The sequence below is a fragment of the Cetorhinus maximus genome, chromosome 28, assembly GCF_964194155.1.
Source record: "Cetorhinus maximus chromosome 28, sCetMax3.hap1.1, whole genome shotgun sequence".
Taxonomy (NCBI): Eukaryota; Metazoa; Chordata; class Chondrichthyes; order Lamniformes; family Cetorhinidae; genus Cetorhinus; species Cetorhinus maximus.
Window position 1 is genome coordinate 16628717 of NC_135906.1, and position 19168 is coordinate 16647884.

General features: G+C 47.5%; 1 protein-coding gene across 1 annotated transcript in view; it reads left to right on the plus strand.

Moving 5' to 3' along the window:
* The window catches only part of LOC144668844 (interleukin-12 receptor subunit beta-2-like), an 87913-nt gene that overhangs the window by 62502 nt on the left and 6243 nt on the right, over positions 1-19168 (plus strand). Inside the window, exons 10-14 of the mRNA XM_078531263.1 lie at positions 7509-7610; positions 8781-8936; positions 14121-14258; positions 15512-15608; positions 18017-18104. Coding sequence (XP_078387389.1) covers positions 7509-7610; positions 8781-8936; positions 14121-14258; positions 15512-15608; positions 18017-18104 — 581 coding nt within the window. The remainder of the gene's footprint in view (positions 1-7508; positions 7611-8780; positions 8937-14120; positions 14259-15511; positions 15609-18016; positions 18105-19168) is intronic.

Genomic DNA, 19168 nt, shown 5'->3' on the forward strand with positions numbered 1-19168 from the left:
TCTAACCCCGTGCTGTACCTGTCCTGGGAGTGTTTAATGGGGACAGTGTAGAGGGAGCTTTACTCTGTATCTAACCCCGTGCTGTACCTGTCCTGGGATTGCTTAATGGGGACAGTGTAGAGGGAGCTTTACTCTGTATCTAACCCCGTGCTGTACCTGTCCTGGGAGTGTTTGATGCGGACAGTGTAGAGGGAGCTTTACTCTGTATCTAACCCCGTGCTGTACCTGTCCTGGGAGTGTTTGATGCGGACAGTGTAGAGGGAGCTTTACTCTGTGTCTAACCCCGTGCTGTACCTGTCCTGGGAGTGTTTGATGCGGACAGTGTAGAGGGAGCTTTACTCTGTGTCTAACCCCGTGCTGTACCTGTCCTGGGAGTGTTTGATGCAGACAGTGTAGAGGGAGCTTTACTCTGTATCTAACCCCGTGCTGTACCTGTCCTGGGAGTGTTTGATGCGGACAGTGTAGAGGGAGCTTTACTCTGTATCTAACCCCGTGCTGTACCTGCCCTGGGAGTGTTTGATGCGGACAGTGTAGAGGGAGCTTTACTCTGTATCTAACCCCGTGCTGTACCTGTCCTGGGGGTGTTTGATGGGGACGGTGTAGAGGGAGCTTTACTCTGTATCTAACCCCGTGCTTTACCTGTCCTGGGAGTGTTTGATAGGGACAGTGTAAAGGGAGCTTTACTCTGTATCTAACCCCGTGCTGTACCTGTCCTGGGAGTGTTTGATGGGGACGGTGTAGAGGGAGCTTTACTCTGTGTCTAACCCCGTGCTGTACCTGCCCTGGGAGTGTTTGATGGGGACGGTGTAGAGGGAGCTTTACTCTGTATCTAACCCCGTGCTGTACCTGTCCTGGGAGTGTTTGATGGGGACGGTGTAGAGGGAGCTTTACTCTGTATCTAACCCCGTGCTGTACCTGTCCTGGGAGTGTTTGATGGGGACGGTGTAGAGGGAGCTTTACTCTGTATCTAACCCCGTGCTGTACCTGTCCTGGGAGTGTTTGATGGGGACGGTGTAGAGGGAGCTTTACTCTGTATCTAACCCCGTGCTGTACCTGTCCTGGGAGTGTTTGATGGGGACGGTGTAGAGGGAGCTTTACTCTGTATCTAACCCTGTGCTGTACCTGTCCTGGGAGTGTTTGATGGGGACGGTGTAGAGGGAGCTTTACTCTGTATCGAACCCCGTGCTGGACCTGTCCTGGGAGTGTTTGATGGGGACGGTGTAGGGGGAGCTTTACTCTGTATCTAACCCCGTGCTGTACCTGTCCTGGGAGTGTTTGATGGGGACGGTGTAGGGGGAGCTTTACTCTGTATCTAACCCCGTGCTGTACCTGTCCTGGGAGTGTTTGATGGGGACGGTGTAGGGGGAGCTTTACTCTGTATCTAACCCCATGCTGTCCCTGTCCTGGGAGTGTTTGATGGGACAGTGTAGAGGGAGCTTTACTTTGTATCTAACCCCGTGCTGTACCTGTCCTGGGATTGTTTGATGGGGACAGTGTAGAGGGAGCTTTACTCTGTATCTAACCCCGTGCTGTACCTGTCCTGGGAGTGTTTGATGGGGACAGTGTAGAGGGAGCTTTACTCTGTATCTAACCCCGTGCTGTACCTGTCCTGAGAGTGTTTGATGGGGACAGTGTAGAGGGAGCTTTACTCTGTATCTAGCCCCGTGCTGTACCTGTCCTGGGAGTGTTTGATGGGGACGGTGTAGAGGGAGCTTTACTCTGTATCTAACCCTGTGCTGTACCTGTCCTGGGAGTGTTTGATGGGGACGGTGTAGAGGGAGCTTTACTCTGTATCTAACCCCGTGCTGTACCTGTCCTGGAAATGTTTGATGGGGACGGTGTAGGGGGAGCTTTACTCTGTATCTAACCCCGTGCTGTACCTGTCCTGGGAGTGTTTGATGGGGACGGTGTAGGGGGAGCTTTACTCTGTATCTAACCCCATGCTGTACCTGTCCTGGGAGTGTTTGATGGGGACGGTGTAGGGGGAGCTTTACTCTGTATCTAACCCCATGCTGTACCTGTCCTGGGAGTGTTTGGTGGGGACAGTGTAGAGGGAGCTTTACTCTGTATCTAACCCCATGCTGTCCCTGTCCTGGGAGTGTTTGATGGGACAGTGTAGAGGGAGCTTTACTCTGTATCTAACCCCGTGCTGTACCTGTCCTGGGATTGTTTGATGGGGACAGTGTAGAGGGAGCTTTACTCTGTATCTAACCCCGTGCTGTACCTGTCCTGGGAGTGTTTGATGGGGACAGTGTAGAGGGAGCTTTACTCTGTATCTAACCCCGTACTGTACCTGTCCTGGGAGTGTTTGATGGGGACAGTGTAGAGGGAGCTTTACTCTATATCTAACCCCGTGCTGTACCTGTCCTGAGAGTGTTTGATGGGGACAGTGTAGAGGGAGCTTTACTCTGTATCTAGCCCCGTGCTGTACCTGTTCTGTGAGTGTTTGATGGGGACAGTGCAGAGGGAGCTTTACTCTGTATCTAGCCCCGTGCTGTACCTGTCCTGGGAGTGTTTGATGCGGACAGTGTAGAGGGAGCTTCACTCTGTATCTAGCCCCGTGCTGTACCTGTCCTGGGAGTGTTTGATGCGGACAGTGTAGAGGGAGCTTTACTCTGTGTCTAACCCCGTGCTGTACCTGTCCTGGGAGTATTTGATGCGGACAGTGTAGAGGGAGCTTTACTCTGTGTCTAACCCCATGCTGTACCTGTCCTGGGAGTGTTTGATGCGGACAGTGTAGAGGGAGCTTTACTCTGTGTCTAACCCCATGCTGTACCTGTCCTGGGAGTGTTTGATGCGGACAGTGTAGAGGGAGCTTTACTCTGTATCTAACTCCGTGCTGTACCTGTCCTGGGAGTGTTTGATGCGGACAGTGTAGAGGGAGCTTTAATCTGTGTCTAACCCCGTGCTTTACCTGTCCTGGGAGTGTTTGATAGGGACAGTGTAGAGGGAGCTTTACTCTGTATCTAACCCCGTGCTGTACCTGTCCTGGGAGTGTTTGATGGGGACAGTGTAGAGGGAGCTTTACTCTGTATCTAACCCCGTACTGTACCTGTCCTGGGAGTGTTTGATGGGGACAGTGCAGAGGGAGCTTTACTCTGTATCTAGCCCCGTGCTGTACCTGTCCTGGGAGTGTTTGATGCGGACAGTGTAGAGGGAGCATTACTCTGTGTCTAACCCCGTGCTGTACCTGTCCTGGGTGTGTTTGATGCGGACAGTGTAGAGGGAGCTTTACTCTGTGTCTAACCCCGTGCTGTACCTGTCCTGGGAGTGTTTGATGCGGACAGTGTAGAGGGAGCTTTACTCTGTATCTAACTCCGTGCTGTACCTGTCCTGGGGGTGTTTGATGGGGACGGTGTAGAGGGAGCTTTACTCTGTATCTAACCCCGTGCTGTACCTGCCCTGGGAGTGTTTGATGGGGACGGTGTAGAGGGAGCTTTACTCTGTATCTAACCCCGTGCTGTACCTGTCCTGGGAGTGTTTGATGGGGACGGTGTAGAGGGAGCTTTACTCTGTATCTAACCCTGTGCTGTACCTGTCCTGGGAGTGTTTGATGGGGACGGTGTAGAGGGAGCTTTACTCTGTATCTAACCCCGTGCTGTACCTGTCCTGGGAGTGTTTGATGGGGACGGTGTAGGGGGAGCTTTACTCTGTATCTAACCCCGTGCTGTACCTGTCCTGGGAGTGTTTGATGGGGACGGTGTAGGGGGAGCTTTACTCTGTATCTAACCCCGTGCTGTACCTGTCCTGGGAGTGTTTGATGGGGACGGTGTAGGGGGAGCTTTACTCTGTATCTAACCCCGTGCTGTACCTGTCCTGGGAGTGTTTGATGGGGACGGTGTAGAGGGAGCTTTACTCTGTATCTAACCCCGTGCTGTACCTGTCCTGGGAGTGTTTGATGGGGACGGTGTAGGGGGAGCTTTACTCTGTATCTAACCCCGTGCTGTACCTGTCCTGGGAGTGTTTGATGGGGACGGTGTAGGGGGAGCTTTACTCTGTATCTAACCCCGTGCTGTACCTGTCCTGGGAGTGTTTGATGGGGACGGTGTAGGGGGAGCTTTACTCTGTATCTAACCCCGTGCTGTACCTGTCCTGGGAGTGTTTGATGGGGACGGTGTAGGGGGAGCTTTACTCTGTATCTAACCCCGTGCTTTCCCTGTCCTGGGAGTGTTTGATAGGGACAGTGTAGAGGGAGCTTTACTCTGTATCTAACCCCGTGCTGTACCTGTCCTGGGAGTGTTTGATGGGGACGGTGTAGAGGGAGCTTTACTCTGTATCTAACCCCGTGCTGTACCTGCCCTGGGAGTGTTTGATGGGGACGGTGTAGAGGGAGCTTTACTCTGTATCTAACCCCATGCTGTACCTGTCCTGGGAGTGTTTGATGGGGACGGTGTAGAGGGAGCTTTACTCTGTATCTAACCCTGTGCTGTACCTGTCCTGGGAGTGTTTGATGGGGACGGTGTAGAGGGAGCTTTACTCTGTATCTAACCCCGTGCTGTACCTGTCCTGGGAGTGTTTGATGGGGACGGTGTAGGGGGAGCTTTACTCTGTATCTAACCCCGTGCTGTACCTGTCCTGGGAGTGTTTGATGGGGACGGTGTAGGGGGAGCTTTACTCTGTATCTAACCCCGTGCTGTACCTGTCCTGGGAGTGTTTGATGGGGACGGTGTAGGGGGAGCTTTACTCTGTGTCTAACCCCATGCTGTACCTGTCCTGGGAGTGTTTGATGCGGACAGTGTAGAGGGAGCTTTACTCTGTGTCTAACCCCGTGCTGTACCTGTCCTGGGAGTGTTTGATGCGGACAGTGTAGAGGGAGCTTTACTCTGTATCTAACCCCGTGCTGTACCTGTCCTGGGAGTGTTTGATGCGGACAGTGTAGAGGGAGCTTTACTCTGTATCTAACCCCGTGCTGTACCTGTCCTGGGAGTGTTTGATGCGGACGGTGTAGAGGGAGCTTTACTCTGTATCTAACCCCGTGCTGTACCTGTCCTGGGAGTGTTTGATGCGGACAGTGTAGAGGGAGCTTTACTCTGTATCTAACCCCGTGCTGTACCTGTCCTGGGAGTGTTTGATGGGGACGGTGTAGAGGGAGCTTTACTCTGTATCTAACCCCGTGCTGTACCTGCCCTGGGAGTGTTTGATGGGGACGGTGTAGAGGGAGCTTTACTCTGTATCTAACCCCGTGCTGTACTTGTCCTGGGAGTGTTTGATGGGGACGGTGTAGAGGGAGCTTTACTCTGTATCTAACCCTGTGCTGTACCTGTCCTGGGAGTGTTTGATGGGGACGGTGTAGAGGGAGCTTTACTCTGTATCTAACCCCGTGCTGTACCTGTCCTGGGAGTGTTTGATGGGGACGGTGTAGGGGGAGCTTTACTCTGTATCTAACCCCGTGCTGTACCTGTCCTGGGAGTGTTTGATGGGGACGGTGTAGGGGGAGCTTTACTCTGTATCTAACCCCGTGCTGTACCTGTCCTGGGAGTGTTTGATGGGGCGGTGTAGGGGGAGCTTTACTCTGTATCTAACCCCATGCTGTACCTGTCCTGGGAGTGTTTGATGGGGACAGTGTAGAGGGAGCTTTACTCTGTATCTAACCCCATGCTGTACCTGTCCTGGGAGTGTTTGATGGGACAGTGTAGAGGGAGCTTTACTCTGTATCTAACCCCGTGCTGTACCTGTCCTGGGATTGTTTGATGGGGACAGTGTAGAGGGAGCTTTACTCTGTATCTAACCCCGTGCTGTACCTGTCCTGGGAGTGTTTGATGGGGACAGTGTAGAGGGAGCTTTACTCTGTATCTAACCCCGTACTGTACCTGTCCTGGGAGTGTTTGATGGGGACAGTGTAGAGGGAGCTTTACTCTGTATCTAGCCCCGTACTGTACCTGTCCTGGGAGTGTTTGATGGGGACAGTGTAGAGGGAGCTTTACTCTGTATCTAGCCCCGTGCTGTACCTGTCCTGGGAGTGTTTGATGGGGACAGTGCAGAGGGAGCTTTACTCTGTATCTAGCCCCGTGCTGTACCTGTCCTGGGAGTGTTTGATGTGGACAGTGGAGAGGGAGCTTTACTATGTATCTAGCCCCGTGCTGTACCTGTCCTGGGAGTGTTTGATGCGGACAGTGTAGAGGGAGCTTTACTCTGTGTCTAACCCCGTGCTGTACCTGTCCTGGGAGTATTTGATGCGGACAGTGTAGAGGGAGCTTTACTCTGTGTCTAACCCCGTGCTGTACCTGTCCTGGGAGTGTTTGATGCGGACAGTGTAGAGGGAGCTTTACTCTGTGTCTAACCCCGTGCTGTACCTGTCCTGGGAGTGTTTGATGCGGACAGTGTAGAGGGAGCTTTACTCTGTATCTAACTCCGTGCTGTACCTGTCCTAGGAGTGTTTGATGGGGACAGTGTAGAGGGAGCTTTACTCTGTATCTAACCCCGTGCTGTACCTGCCCTGGGAGTGTTTGATGGGGACGGTGTAGAGGGAGCTTTACTCTGTATCTAACCCCGTGCTGTACCTGTCCTGGTAGTGTTTGATGGGGACGGTGTAGAGGGAGCTTTACTCTGTATCTAACCCCGTGCTGTACCTGTCCTGGGAGTGTTTGATGGGGACGGTGTAGAGGGAGCTTTACTCTGTATCTAACCCCGTGCTGTACCTGTCCTGGGAGTGTTTGATGGGGACAGTGCAGAGGGAGCTTTACTCTGTATCTAGCCCCGTGCTGTACCTGTCCTGGGAGTGTTTGATGTGGACAGTGTAGAGGGAGCTTTACTCTGTATCTAGCCCCGTGCTGTACCTGTCCTGGGAGTGTTTGATGTGGACAGTGTAGAGGGAGATTTACTCTGTATCTAACCCTGTGCTGTACCTGTCCTGGGAGTGTTTGATGGGGACAGTGCAGAGGGAGCTTTACTCTGTATCTAGCCCCGTGCTGTACCTGTCCTGGGAGTGTTTGATGTGGACAGTGTAGAGGGAGATTTACTCTGTATCTAACCCCGTGCTGTACCTGTCCTGGGAGTGTTTGATGGGGACAGTGTAGAGGGAGCTTTACTCTGTATCTAACCCCGTGCTGTACCTGTCCTGGGAGTGTTTGATGGGGACAGTGTAGAGGGAGCTTTACTCTGTATCTAACCCCGTATTGTACCTGTCCTGGGAGAGTTTGATGGGGACAGTGTAGAGGGAGCTTTACTCTGTATCTAACCCCGTGCTGTACCTGTCCTGGGAGTGTTTGATGGGGACAGTGTGGAGGGAGCTTTACTCTGTATCTAACCCCGTGCTGTACCTGTCCTGGGAGTGTTTGATGGGGACAACATACAGGGAGCTTTACTTTGGATCTAACCCATGATGTGAAAAACAAGACTGCATTCAGAAACAACACAAGGTGGTTCCAGGATAACTAATTATCTTGTCCATCATTGGTGTGTGGGCTGTATTTATAATATAAATCTATATTTGTCAACTTGTTCCTGATTCACTTTGTAAGCAACCGAAGGCAGTTTCAGGGGTCCTCACGGCCTTATTTTCTTTTCAGGTGTTCTGTATCCCTTGTTTCCGTACAACGTCTCGGTGTATGCTCGATATCAGGGTGGACTGGGGGGGCCAGTGTCCACTCTGGTATACACAGAAGAAGGAGGTATAGTTCCTTGTTGCTGTCAGTGAAACCTATTAACACTCCGTCTCTTACTGAGAGAGCTTGTAATACTCATCTCCTCAACTATCTGAACAGGAAAGGCTGAACAGGGTGGTGCTCTTTTCTCTAGGTGATGTAAAGGAGGTCTTTAAAATTCTGAAGGGATTTGATAGACGAGATGTTTTGAAGATATTTCCACTTGTGGGGGAGAGCAAATCCACAGCCACTGACCAGTTACAAATAAATTCAGTAAAGAAATTCTGAGGGACAGGCAAGAGGGAGATAGTGTAACAGTGTGTTCGCTGCAGCCTCTTGCCACGTGCCTTACTCACTTATCCTCCTGCTACTGCTCCTCCCCTTCCTGCTCCATAAGAATGCTGAATGGAGCAATGACCATTGGAAAGGCCACTGCTGCTCCTTTGAGAGGACCATGAGGGAGAAAGGAAAAGCTGGAATAGGAATATGCTGTTGGGGTGAAATGAGGGAAGAGGCTCATGTGGAACATGAGCATCAGCACGGACCAGTTGAGCTGAATGACCTGTTTCTGAACAGTAAGTACTGTGTTATTCTCAACCCTGTGTACTCACGAATCAACTACTGAACACTGGTTAGGCTGCAGAATGTGTGCAGTTTACTGCATCCTATTATAGAGAGCACATTAACGTTTAAGCAAGCGTATGGTGTAGATTTACCAGGATGATAGCAGGGAACCTACAGTTATGAGGAGAGACTGGAGATACTGAGGCTGAGAGGAGATTTAAAAGAGGTTTTAAGATTATAAATGCTTTGTTAGAGTGACTGGGTAAACACTATTATTCTGACCAGGGGGTTGTTGATGAGGGGTCATCAAATTCACAGTGTGAGCCAAGAGATTGGAAAAATGTTTTTACGCAGAGGGTGGTTGGAACATGGAACATTTTGCCATAGGGAGTTTAAAGCTGTTGCTTGGACCCAGGCAGATGCTTATTTCTGGTCCTGGTGCAGTTGAACTCTGAGTTCCATTAATATGACATGTCTCAAGTTTCATAAACACACTGCTGTTGATTGTCCAAATCAACACTCAAATCATCTGATTATCTGGTGCCTGTTCTCACTGAGTTGAAGTACATGAAACATTCATCTGCTGTCCTTATTTTTGCTCCTTGCAGACGTTTCTCTTTCATCTTTTCACAGTTCCTCTTGCTGGGCCCGAAATCTCAATTTTAAATATCTCCCAGACTGGGGTCACTCTGCTGTGGAAGGTTCTCCCCCTGGACAGGCGCCAGGGGTTTGTTCGATACTATACTCTGTACTATGTCAAGAAGCCAGGTGGAGAGGATAAGCACAAGGGTAAGAGGAACCAAACAAGCATTCTGTATTTTGTGTCTGTCTTCACAGTGGAAGGCTCAAAAGGCATCCCAAAAATAGTAGTAAAGCAGAGGGCAAAAGGGAGGGAGGAACTTAAAACAAACGTGATCACGAGAGAATAAGTACTAGGAAAACTAATGAGACTAAAGGCTGACAAGTCTTCTGCACATGATGGCCTGTATCTTAAGGTGTTAAAGGAAGTGGCTGCAGAGATACTGTTGCTTGTAATCTTCCAAAATTCCATAGATTATGGTAAAGCCCCCCTGGATTAGAAAACCACTAATTTAACACCTTTATTCAAGAAAGGAGGGAGACAGAAAGCTGGAAACTATAGGCCAGTTAACCTAATGTCTGTCATTGGGGAAATACCAGATTCCATTATTAAGGAGGTAGTAGCAGGACATTTAGAAAATCATAATATAACCGTGTAGAGTCAACAAGGTTTTATGACAGGAAAATCATGTTTGACAAATTTATTAGACTTCGTTGAGAACATAACAAGCAGGGTGGATAAAAAGGAATCAGTAGATGTAACGTATTTGGATTTCCAAAAGACATTTGAAAAGGTGTCACAGAAAAGGTTACTGCACAAGACAAGAGATCCTGGTGTTGGGGGTGATATGTTAGCATGGATGCAGGATTAGATAACTAATGGGAAGCTGTGTCGGGATAAATGGGTTATTTTCAGGTCGGCAAACTGTAACTAGTGGAGTGCCACAGGGACCAGTGCTGGGGCCTCAACTATTTCCGATCTATATAAGTGACTTGGATGAAGGGACTGACTATACTGTAGCCAAATTTGCTGATGATACAAAGATAGGTAGGAAAGCAAGTTGTGAGGAGGATGGAAAGAGTCTACAAAGGGCTATAGGTAGGTTAAGTGAGTGGGCAAAAATTTGGCAGATGGAGTATAATGTGGGAAAATGTGAGGTTGTCCACTTTGGAAGGAAGAATAGAAAAGCAAAATATTACTTAAATTGAGAGAGACTGCAGAAATCTATGGTACAGAGGGATCTTGGTGTCCTGGTATGTGAATTACAAAACATTAGGAAAAATGTCTTCACCCAGAGGGTGGTGGATGTCTGGAATTCGCTGCCCCGCTTAGTGGTTGAGCCAGGAATCCTCAACTCATTTAAAAGGTCCCTGGATCTACACCTGAAGTGCCGTAACCTGCAAGGCTACGGATCGGGTGCTGGAAGGTGGGATTAGAATGGGCGGCTAGTTTCTTCAGATGGTGCAGACACGATGGGCTGAATGGCCTCTTTTTGTGCAGTAACCTTTCTATGATATTGGGTACAGAAAGTGATTAGGAAAGCAAATGGAATGTCAGCCTTTATTGCAAGGGGGTTGAGTATAAAAGTAGGGAAGTCTTGCTACAACTGTACTGGTCACTGGTGAGACCACACCTGGGGTAGCCTACTCCTACTCCTGTTTCTTATGATCACTCCTTGGTCTGCTTCAGCCAAACACTGACAGCTTGTGCAATTGATATGACAATGTTTCAGCTGGGCTCTAGGCTGTGTACAGGGCTCTCCACGGCAGCAACTGATCACTGAAAGATCCTGATGCTTGAACGTACAAACACACGAATTAGGAGCAGGAGTAGACCATTCAGCCCCTCGAGCCTGCTCTGCCATTTGATAAGATCATGGCTGATCTGATTGGGGCCTCATTTTCCTGACTACCCACTATAACCTTTGACTCCCTTGTCAGTCAAGAATCTATCTAACTCAACCTTAAAAATATTCAAAGACCCTGCCTCCATTGCTCTCTGGGAAGAAAGTTCCACAAACTGACGGCCGTCTAAGAGAAAAAAATTCTCCTCATCTCCATCTTGCATGGGACACTGCTTATTTTTAAACCGTGTCCCCTAGTTCTAGTCTCTCCCAAAGTGGGGAGCATCCTCTCAGCATCCATCCTGTCAAGTCCCCTCAGGATCTTATATATAATTTCAATAAGATCACCTCTCATTCTTCTAAACTCCAATGGATACAGGCCCAACCTGTCCAACCTTCCCTCGTGAGATAACCCCTTCATCCCAGGAATCAATCGAATGAACCTTCTCTGAACTGCTTCCAATGCAATTATACCCTTTCTTAAGTAAGGAGACCAAAACTGTACACAGTACTCAAGATGCAGTCTCACCAAGGCCCTGTACAGCTGGAGTAAAACTTCCCTACTTTTATATTCTATTCCCCTTGCAATAAACACCAATATTCCATTTGCCTTCCTAATCACTTGCTGTACCTGCATACTAACTTTTTGTGATTCATGCACCCAGATCTCTCTGTACCACTGAGTTCTGCAATCTCTCTCCATTTAAATAATAAACTGCTTTTCAATTCTTCCTGCCAAAGTGGACAAGTTCACATTTCCCACATTTTACACCGCCTGCCAAATTTTTTTGCTCACTCACTTGACCTATCTAAATCCCTTCATAGACTGTTTATGTCCTCACTTGCTGCCCCAGGCTTTGCAATGTCTGTCTTACTGGCTAAGAGAAAGAGAGAGGTTTAAAATGTCCCAATTTCAACCACAATTTTAAAAAAAAGTTTGTATTCTCTTCTCATTGAATGCTTCCACACTATCAAGGCTGTGACAAAGGAACTCGTCCATTCCGCAGTTAGGGTCACAATCCTATTCTCTGTTTTTGTGACACTGCCAGTAAGTGTACCTACATTGGGCTGGAACTGGAGAAAGACATCATACAGTGTGAACCTGGTTAGTGCAACTACTTTACCCTTCAGCTCAAAAAGGGGTTGCTCTGTAATAACCAACTGTCCCTTATTTTAAGAGATCTTCCCATATCCAAGTCCACTGTCCCATGTCCCAGGCTCCTTGGTGCTGGGATGCTGCTTGTCCTGTAATTCAGACCTTTAAGTTTCGGGCATGTGCTGTACCCACTCTCCTCTTGTTTGCCTGCTCCCACAGCTCTGGTAGTACCACCAAAATTCCCCCGTGTACTTATGTACCTACAGACCCCCATGGCAGGCCTTCCCTAAATTTACTCTGTAAGAGGTGCTGCTGTAAGTACTAACTGATAACAGTGTGGAGAGGACATTGGTGAACTGCATCTCGTTAACCAATGAGATTGAAGGATTTAGAAACAAATAGAAGGACTGAGAAGTAGTTACAGAGGGCAAATTCAATGCCATATAGGTACAGAAAGAAAAATAAATAGAAAGAAAGACTGGAGTAAGAGAAAGAGAAAAAGGGACAGAAAGGAAAAGCAAGAAGAAGTATTTAAAATTTGGCATTTTTAAAATTTCCAAAACCAAATGACAACCTGAGGAATGAGATTTCACACCTTATAGATTCAAGTGATGTTTTTGAAACTCTTTCGAGTTATCAACAGTCACAGATTGCAACTCTTTTGAGTACAATCACAGTTCTTGGTTTCCGGGAGTGGGACATGAACCCACAACCCTCTGATTCAAAGGCGAGGGTGCTATGAACTGAGCCACAGCTGACACCTCGTATTTCACACCTTATGTTGTTCAGGCACTGGGAGAGAGAGATTGATTGGCAGTTAATAACAATTAACATGTCATTAAATATGTGCTTAATCCTCTAATTATTATACTTACATTCTTTGGGGAGTAAAATGGGCAATCAATTTACCAGGTTTCTGAAACTCACATTGGCGTTAAGGATGAGAAGCTGCGGAAAGCGAACAAAAGTGAGATAGAAATTAGCTACCAAATGGAAGAATTTGCAATTTACAGGACATCTTTTCCAAGTTACCAGTGTCTAGCCAATGTGCATATGATTAACGTCTGCATCATTAATTCACCATGATTGTATCAGAAAACTGCAGCCCAGTATTGTCACTCTGCTGGAGTCTGGCCTGAGTTACCTGGGGTGCTCACTGTGAGACCCCAGTCCACAGGTGAGTTACCTGGGGTGCTCACTGAGACCCCAGTCCTCGGGTGAGTTACCTGGGGTGCTCACTGTGAGACCCCAGTCCTGGGGTGAGTTACCTGGGGTGCTCACTGTGAGACCCCAGTCCTGGGGTGAGTTACCTGGGGTGCTCACTGTGAGACCCCAGTCCTCGGGTGAGTTACCTGGGGTGCTCACTGTGAGACCCCAGTCCTCGGGTGAGTTATCTGGGTGCTCACTGTGAGACCCCAGTCCTCGGGTGAGGTATCTGTGAGACCCCAGTCCTTGGGTGAGTTATCTGGGTGCTCACTGTGAGGTCCCAGTCCTCGGGTGAGTTATCTGGGTGCTCACTGTGAGACCCCAGTCCTCTTGTGAATTATCTGGGTGCTGTGAGGGCCCAGTCCTCGGGTGAGTGATCTGGGTGCTCACTGTGAGACCCCAGTCCATGGGTGAGTTATCTGGGTGCTCACTGTGAGACCCCAGTCCTCTTGTGAATTATCTGGGTGTTCACTGAGACCCCAGTCCATGGGTGAGTTATCTGGGTGCTCACTGTGAGACCCTAGTCCATGGGTGAGTTATCTGGGTGCTCACTGTGAGACCCCAGTCCTCTTGTGAATTATCTGGGTGCTCACTATGAGACCCCAGTCCATGGGTGAGTTATCTGGGTGCTCACTGTGAGACCCCAGTCCATGGGTGAGTTATCTGGGTGCTCACTGTGAGACCCCAGTCCATGGGTGAATTATCTGGGTGCTCATTGTGAGACCCTAGTCCTCTTGTGAATTATCTGGGTGCTCACTGTGTGGCCCCAGTCTTCAGGTGAGTTGTCAGACGTGGTACTGAGTGTTGCAAGTCGCCTGATGACCCCATGCTAACGACGCTGATAATTCCATGGCTCCTAATCGTGTTCCAGTGAGTATACAGGACAGTTAATGTGTGTGTGAATCATGGATGACAACTTATCTGCGGAAGTCTCCCTATCATTCAATAAGTTGCAAACCTCACTCATCTGGACTGATACATTAAAATGTGGTACTTGGATAAAGCATAGAGGGTAACCAGCTACTGTGACTCCTGTACGGTAGCTCCATGAGCGAGTGGAATGATGAATGTAATTTTCCTGCCACAACAAAAACAGAATTACCTGGAAAAACTCAGCAGGTCGGGCAGCATCGGTGGAGAAGAAAACAGTTGACGTTTCGAGTCCTCACGACCCTTCGGCAGAACTGGGAGGCTTTTAGCCTTTTGCTTTTATAATTTTCCTGCCCCTGTCTTTATTCTCTCTTACAGCTCTGAATATAAGTTGTATAGTAGACAGATACACATTGCTGGACTTGGCGCCTGCCTGCACATATAAGATCTGGATGACAGCCTCCACCATTGTGGGAGAGGGCAGCAGAGGGCCATACCTTAACTTCAGGACACAAGGTACTGTTGGCGGGAGGGCCGAGGAAGGGAGTTTGTGAACAACGTGTTGCTGGTGCTTCCAGATTTCTAACATGAAAGCAGTGCAGGGCCTCCAGTGACCCAGAGAGAACTCAGCAATCCACAGAAACTCCAGGTCCCCAAAGATATCCTTGTTACACAGAAAGAGCAGAGAGCCAGTACTTTCCAGTGTCAAACTCTTACTGGACAGTGACTGGCTGATAAGATTTCACTTAGGCATCCATGGATTCTGCAGTTCGCAGGGTCGATGGCTATCCAACAAATATGAAAAAATTGTATTTATTAAGCACCTAGTCACAACCCAGAATAGTTCACAGCCAATAACTTAACTTTGAAGTGCGTTCCCTGTTGTTCCATAGATAGCAGCCATTGTATGCATAGCAAGATCCCACAAAAGCACTGAAATTACAGCTCAGTAAAAACCGATTTTTGGTGGCATAGGTTCAGGGAAGAATATTGGCCAGGTCACTTGGAAAACTCCCCGGATCTCTTTGAATATGGATTTTGCACGCAGCAACAACCAAACCGAGCCTTAATTTAATTTTAGGAGTAGGCGATGGCATAGTGGTATTGTCACTGGACCAGAGACCCAGGGTAATGCTCTGGGGACCTGGGTTTGAATCCTACCATGGCAGATAGAATTTGAATTCAATAAAAATCAGGAATTAAAAGTCTAATAATAACTATGAAACCATTGTCGATTATCGTAAAAACCTATCTGGCTTCCCTTTAGGGAAGGAAATCAGCTGTCCTTACCTGGTCTAGCCTACATGTGACAATAATGTGGTTGACTTGTAAATGAACAAGGGGAATTAGGGATGGGCAATAATGCTGGCCTAGCCAGCGCTGCCCATATCCCGTGAACTAATTTTTAAAAATGCGATGGATGATACCTCCAACAATGCAGCACTCCCTCAGTACTGACAGTACAACAATGTGGCACTCCCTCAGTACTGACCTTCCAACAGTGCAATGCTCACTCAGTACTGACCCTCTAACACTGCAGCACTCCCTGAGTACTGCCCTTGAAATGTCAGCTGGATTTTAGGCTCAAGTCCTGCAATCTACCCCGATGGCATTCTGACTTGGAAGAGAGCTACCCACTGAGCAAATCTAGAAAAAGCACAAAGGCAGCTGATGGTGGGTCATGTGTTGTGTAGCCCAGTTAGTGGGAGAGGTGAAGTTCCCAATCAGTGTTTAGGTTCTATTCATCTACTGGTTTGTGTTGTGTTCAGGTTCACAGACTGTTTTCTGGATCCTTGTGGTGTTGTTGCCCGGGTCTGTGGTGATCGGAGTTATTTGGATCCTTTTCTGCAGATACTGTGAACAAAGGTGAGTCAGTCCCTTCCCATTTGCTGAACCTTTACACCTTGGAGAACATGACTGTAAGCTGTTCACACGTGCAGTGTTATTTCCAAGCAGTTGGTAAAGCTGAGTTATTTTCTAAAAATCCCAAAGGGAAACTTTAAACAACTGTCATAACCTATAATTTTAAGTGTTATGTTTGAGATGCAACTCTAAATTCAGGAATCAGACCACCAGTTCGCGAGAGGTTTTATATTAAACTAAATAAAACATTTTATTCATTTACAGAAGTTTAATATATACACATGGCTACAAATTACTACGATCATAACTTTGAACAAATTCCCAAACTAATCTCCATTAAGGCAACAGCAACCCATAGACTTAACCAGACACCAGGCAAAGCATTTTCACCTTACGAATTCAAAATGAGGTTCTTTCACTTTGGTTCCTATCTCTCTTACATATCAAAACTGGTACACATCAAAGCACCCAGACTAGCTGGCTTTAATCCAATTAATACACACCCACAGGCTAAACCTCTATTTGAAAGAAAAATATTGATATTATAATATTATATACATTAATAGCTTCATGACATGCAGCCAGATGTTTGTATTGTTGAATTTTTAAAAATTCATTCACGGGATTCTGGCTTCGCCAGCGTTTATTGCCCATCCCTAGTTGCCCTTGAGAAGGTGGTGGTGAGCTGCCATCTTGAACTGCTGCAGTCCCTTTCCTTTGTGACTTTGTAGCAATTTGTTACGACTGAATGGCTTGTCAGGCCATTTCAGAGTCAACCAGGTAAGTAGCTAAGGATAACCAATTTCCTTCCCGAAAGGGCATTAGTGAACCAAATGGGTTTTTACAACAATCGACAATGGTTTCATGGTCATCATTAGACTTTTAATTCCTGATTTTTTTTTAAATTGAATTCGAATTCCACCATCTGCCTGGTGGGATTCAAACCCGGGTCCCCAGGGCATTACCCTGGGTCTCTCAATCACTAGTCCAGCGACAATACCACTACACCGTCGCCTCCGCCTACATGCGAGTGGGGGTGCTGATGCTCATGTGGAAACACAGGTGTTGGTGTGTGCCTGCATATGTGAGTGCACTCGCGGACTTATTGTCTGCCTGCAAACAATATCACATTACCTCAATAAAATGACATTTTCCCTCACTTCATCCTTTCTCATCTTTCCTAATACCGGGGTGATATCTGTACCAGGTGATGGAAGAAAGCAGAGTGGGCACACATCCTCCACTTGAGGCCAGCTGTGTGAGCTTCAAACTAAGCTCCAAGGGTGAGGACCTGCCAGCAGTCTCCACCAACATCTTGCTGATTTGCAAAAAATACCACACTGGTGCTGCAATGAGTTTGCACCATGCCTAATATCGAGAAGTTACAGAGAGGGGTTAAATTTATCAACACTGCTCAGCAGTTTCCACATGAAATTTATATTAAGTTAATGATCTCTGGTCTTGTCAGATGTGGTGTACCACATTTGAGTAGGCATGTTATGTAGGCCTTTGCAAAGATGACAATAATTTCTCCCATCACCCATGTCACTGACTGCCTAGCTGTGTCTGTGTGAAACTTCAAGGAGTTGACTCTGGATGCCCTGACCCCCAACCCCGCCTCTCAGCACCTGTTGGCCACCCACCCAGGTGATCTGATGTCTTCAATGTTGGACAGCACCTTGTACTGAGAGGGTAGCAATAGAGAAACCTGTTGTGGTGAGTGGTGAGAATGTGGAACTCGTTACCACAAGGAGTAGTTGAGGTGAACAGATGCATTTAAGTGGCAGTCAGTGAGGGGATGGGCATGAGGGAGAAACGAGTAGAAGGAGACTCTGATAGGGTGAGGTGAAAGGAGGCTCAAGTGCAGCATAACATCAATAGTCTGATCTGCAATGTTGGTGCTGGTAGTAGTGCCCCAGCAGCTGTTTCCACTGCTGCCCCTGTTGCTGCTAAAGAGAAAAAGGAAGAGAAGAAACAGGAGGAATCTGAAGAGTCTGATTATGACATGGGCTTTGGTCTCTTTGATTAAATGCACCATGCAACATGATTGTTACAATTAAAAATAAAGACTGGCATGGACAAATGGGATGTATGGCTGTTCCTGTGCTCTATGAGTTACCAATGTGGTCTGTTTCCTCTGGAAGGAGAGTCCAAAACAAGGGGGCATAACCTAAAAATTAAAGCTAGGCTGTTCAGGTAGATGTGAGGAAGCATTTCTTCACATGAAGGGCAGTGGAAATCTGGAACTCTCTCCCAGAAACCTGTTGAGGCTGAGGGTCAATTGAAAATTTCAAGACTTGAGATTGATAGATTTTTGTGCAGCAAGGGTACTCAGGGTTACTGAACCAAGGCAAGTAAATGGTGGAACAGTTCAAGAGGCTGAATGTCTATTCCTGCTACATGTCTTTCAGGATGCAAAGCTACAGCTCCTTCTACTTACCTCAGTGGTGCTGCCAGAAAATTCCAGATCCAAGAAACAGCAGAGTTGGACACCAGCAGGTGAGGATTTTCATGTTTTTAATCAAGCTTCCCCTGATTGGTCAGGGGTTAAAGGCAGTGAGTAACCCAAAAGTGAACATGACACATCACCATACCTCCCCCACCACCAACTTCCTTAATCCCTTCAGTATGGTTGATGGCAGCCAATAGGCTAAGTTGATTTTAAAGGCTTTCCAAACTGCGATTTTTTTGTCCCACTACCCATTGTAACAATTGTTTTTAAATTTTACTTGGATACTATTTTCTTCTATGCTGCCCATGTCATCTGCTGCTGAAGCAACCTCCATTCCTTAGTTACCTCTAGACTATCGCAATGCATTCCTGACTGGCCATAAACTTGTGTTGATCCAAATGTCTACTAACCACATCCTAACTCACACTGTTCCATTCACCCATCATCCTTACACTTACTGATCAACAATGACTTCTGGACAGGCAATGAATTGATTTTAAAATTCTCATCCTTGTGTTCAAATTTCTCCATGGCCCTGCCCCTCCCTATGTCCGTCACCTCCTTCTGCCTGATCACCCTCCAGGTATTTCTGCACACCTTCAATTCTGGCCTCTTGCAGGTCCCTGATTTGAATTGCTCCACCACTGGTGAGCATGCTTCAGCTCTAAGCTCTGAAATTTCCCACACAAACCTCTCCACCTCTCTCTCTCTCCTCCTTTAAGACCCTTCTTAAAACCTAGTTGTTTGATCAAGCTTTTGGTCACTGAGCCCTTATGTGACTCAGTGTCAGATTCTGTATGATAATGCTCCTGTGAAAAGCCTTGGGACATTTAAGATACTACAGAAATGCAGGTTGTTGATTTTGTTGTTGTAGATTAACCCAGGTCTATAACTGGTGCTGTGAGTAACTGAGCTTTGAATGGAGAATTGAATGCTGTTAGCCATGTAGAGGCTGGAAGCCAAATATTGGCCTAATGGTGGGTCTTATGTAAGAACAGACGAGGTACAGTGGGTGACTTGTGCCCAGAATCTGTACCCCATAGAGGGTCAGCACCTTCAGGAGTTAAGGGGGAGCATTGTCAAAAAAAAATGAACTTGATAACATTGAACT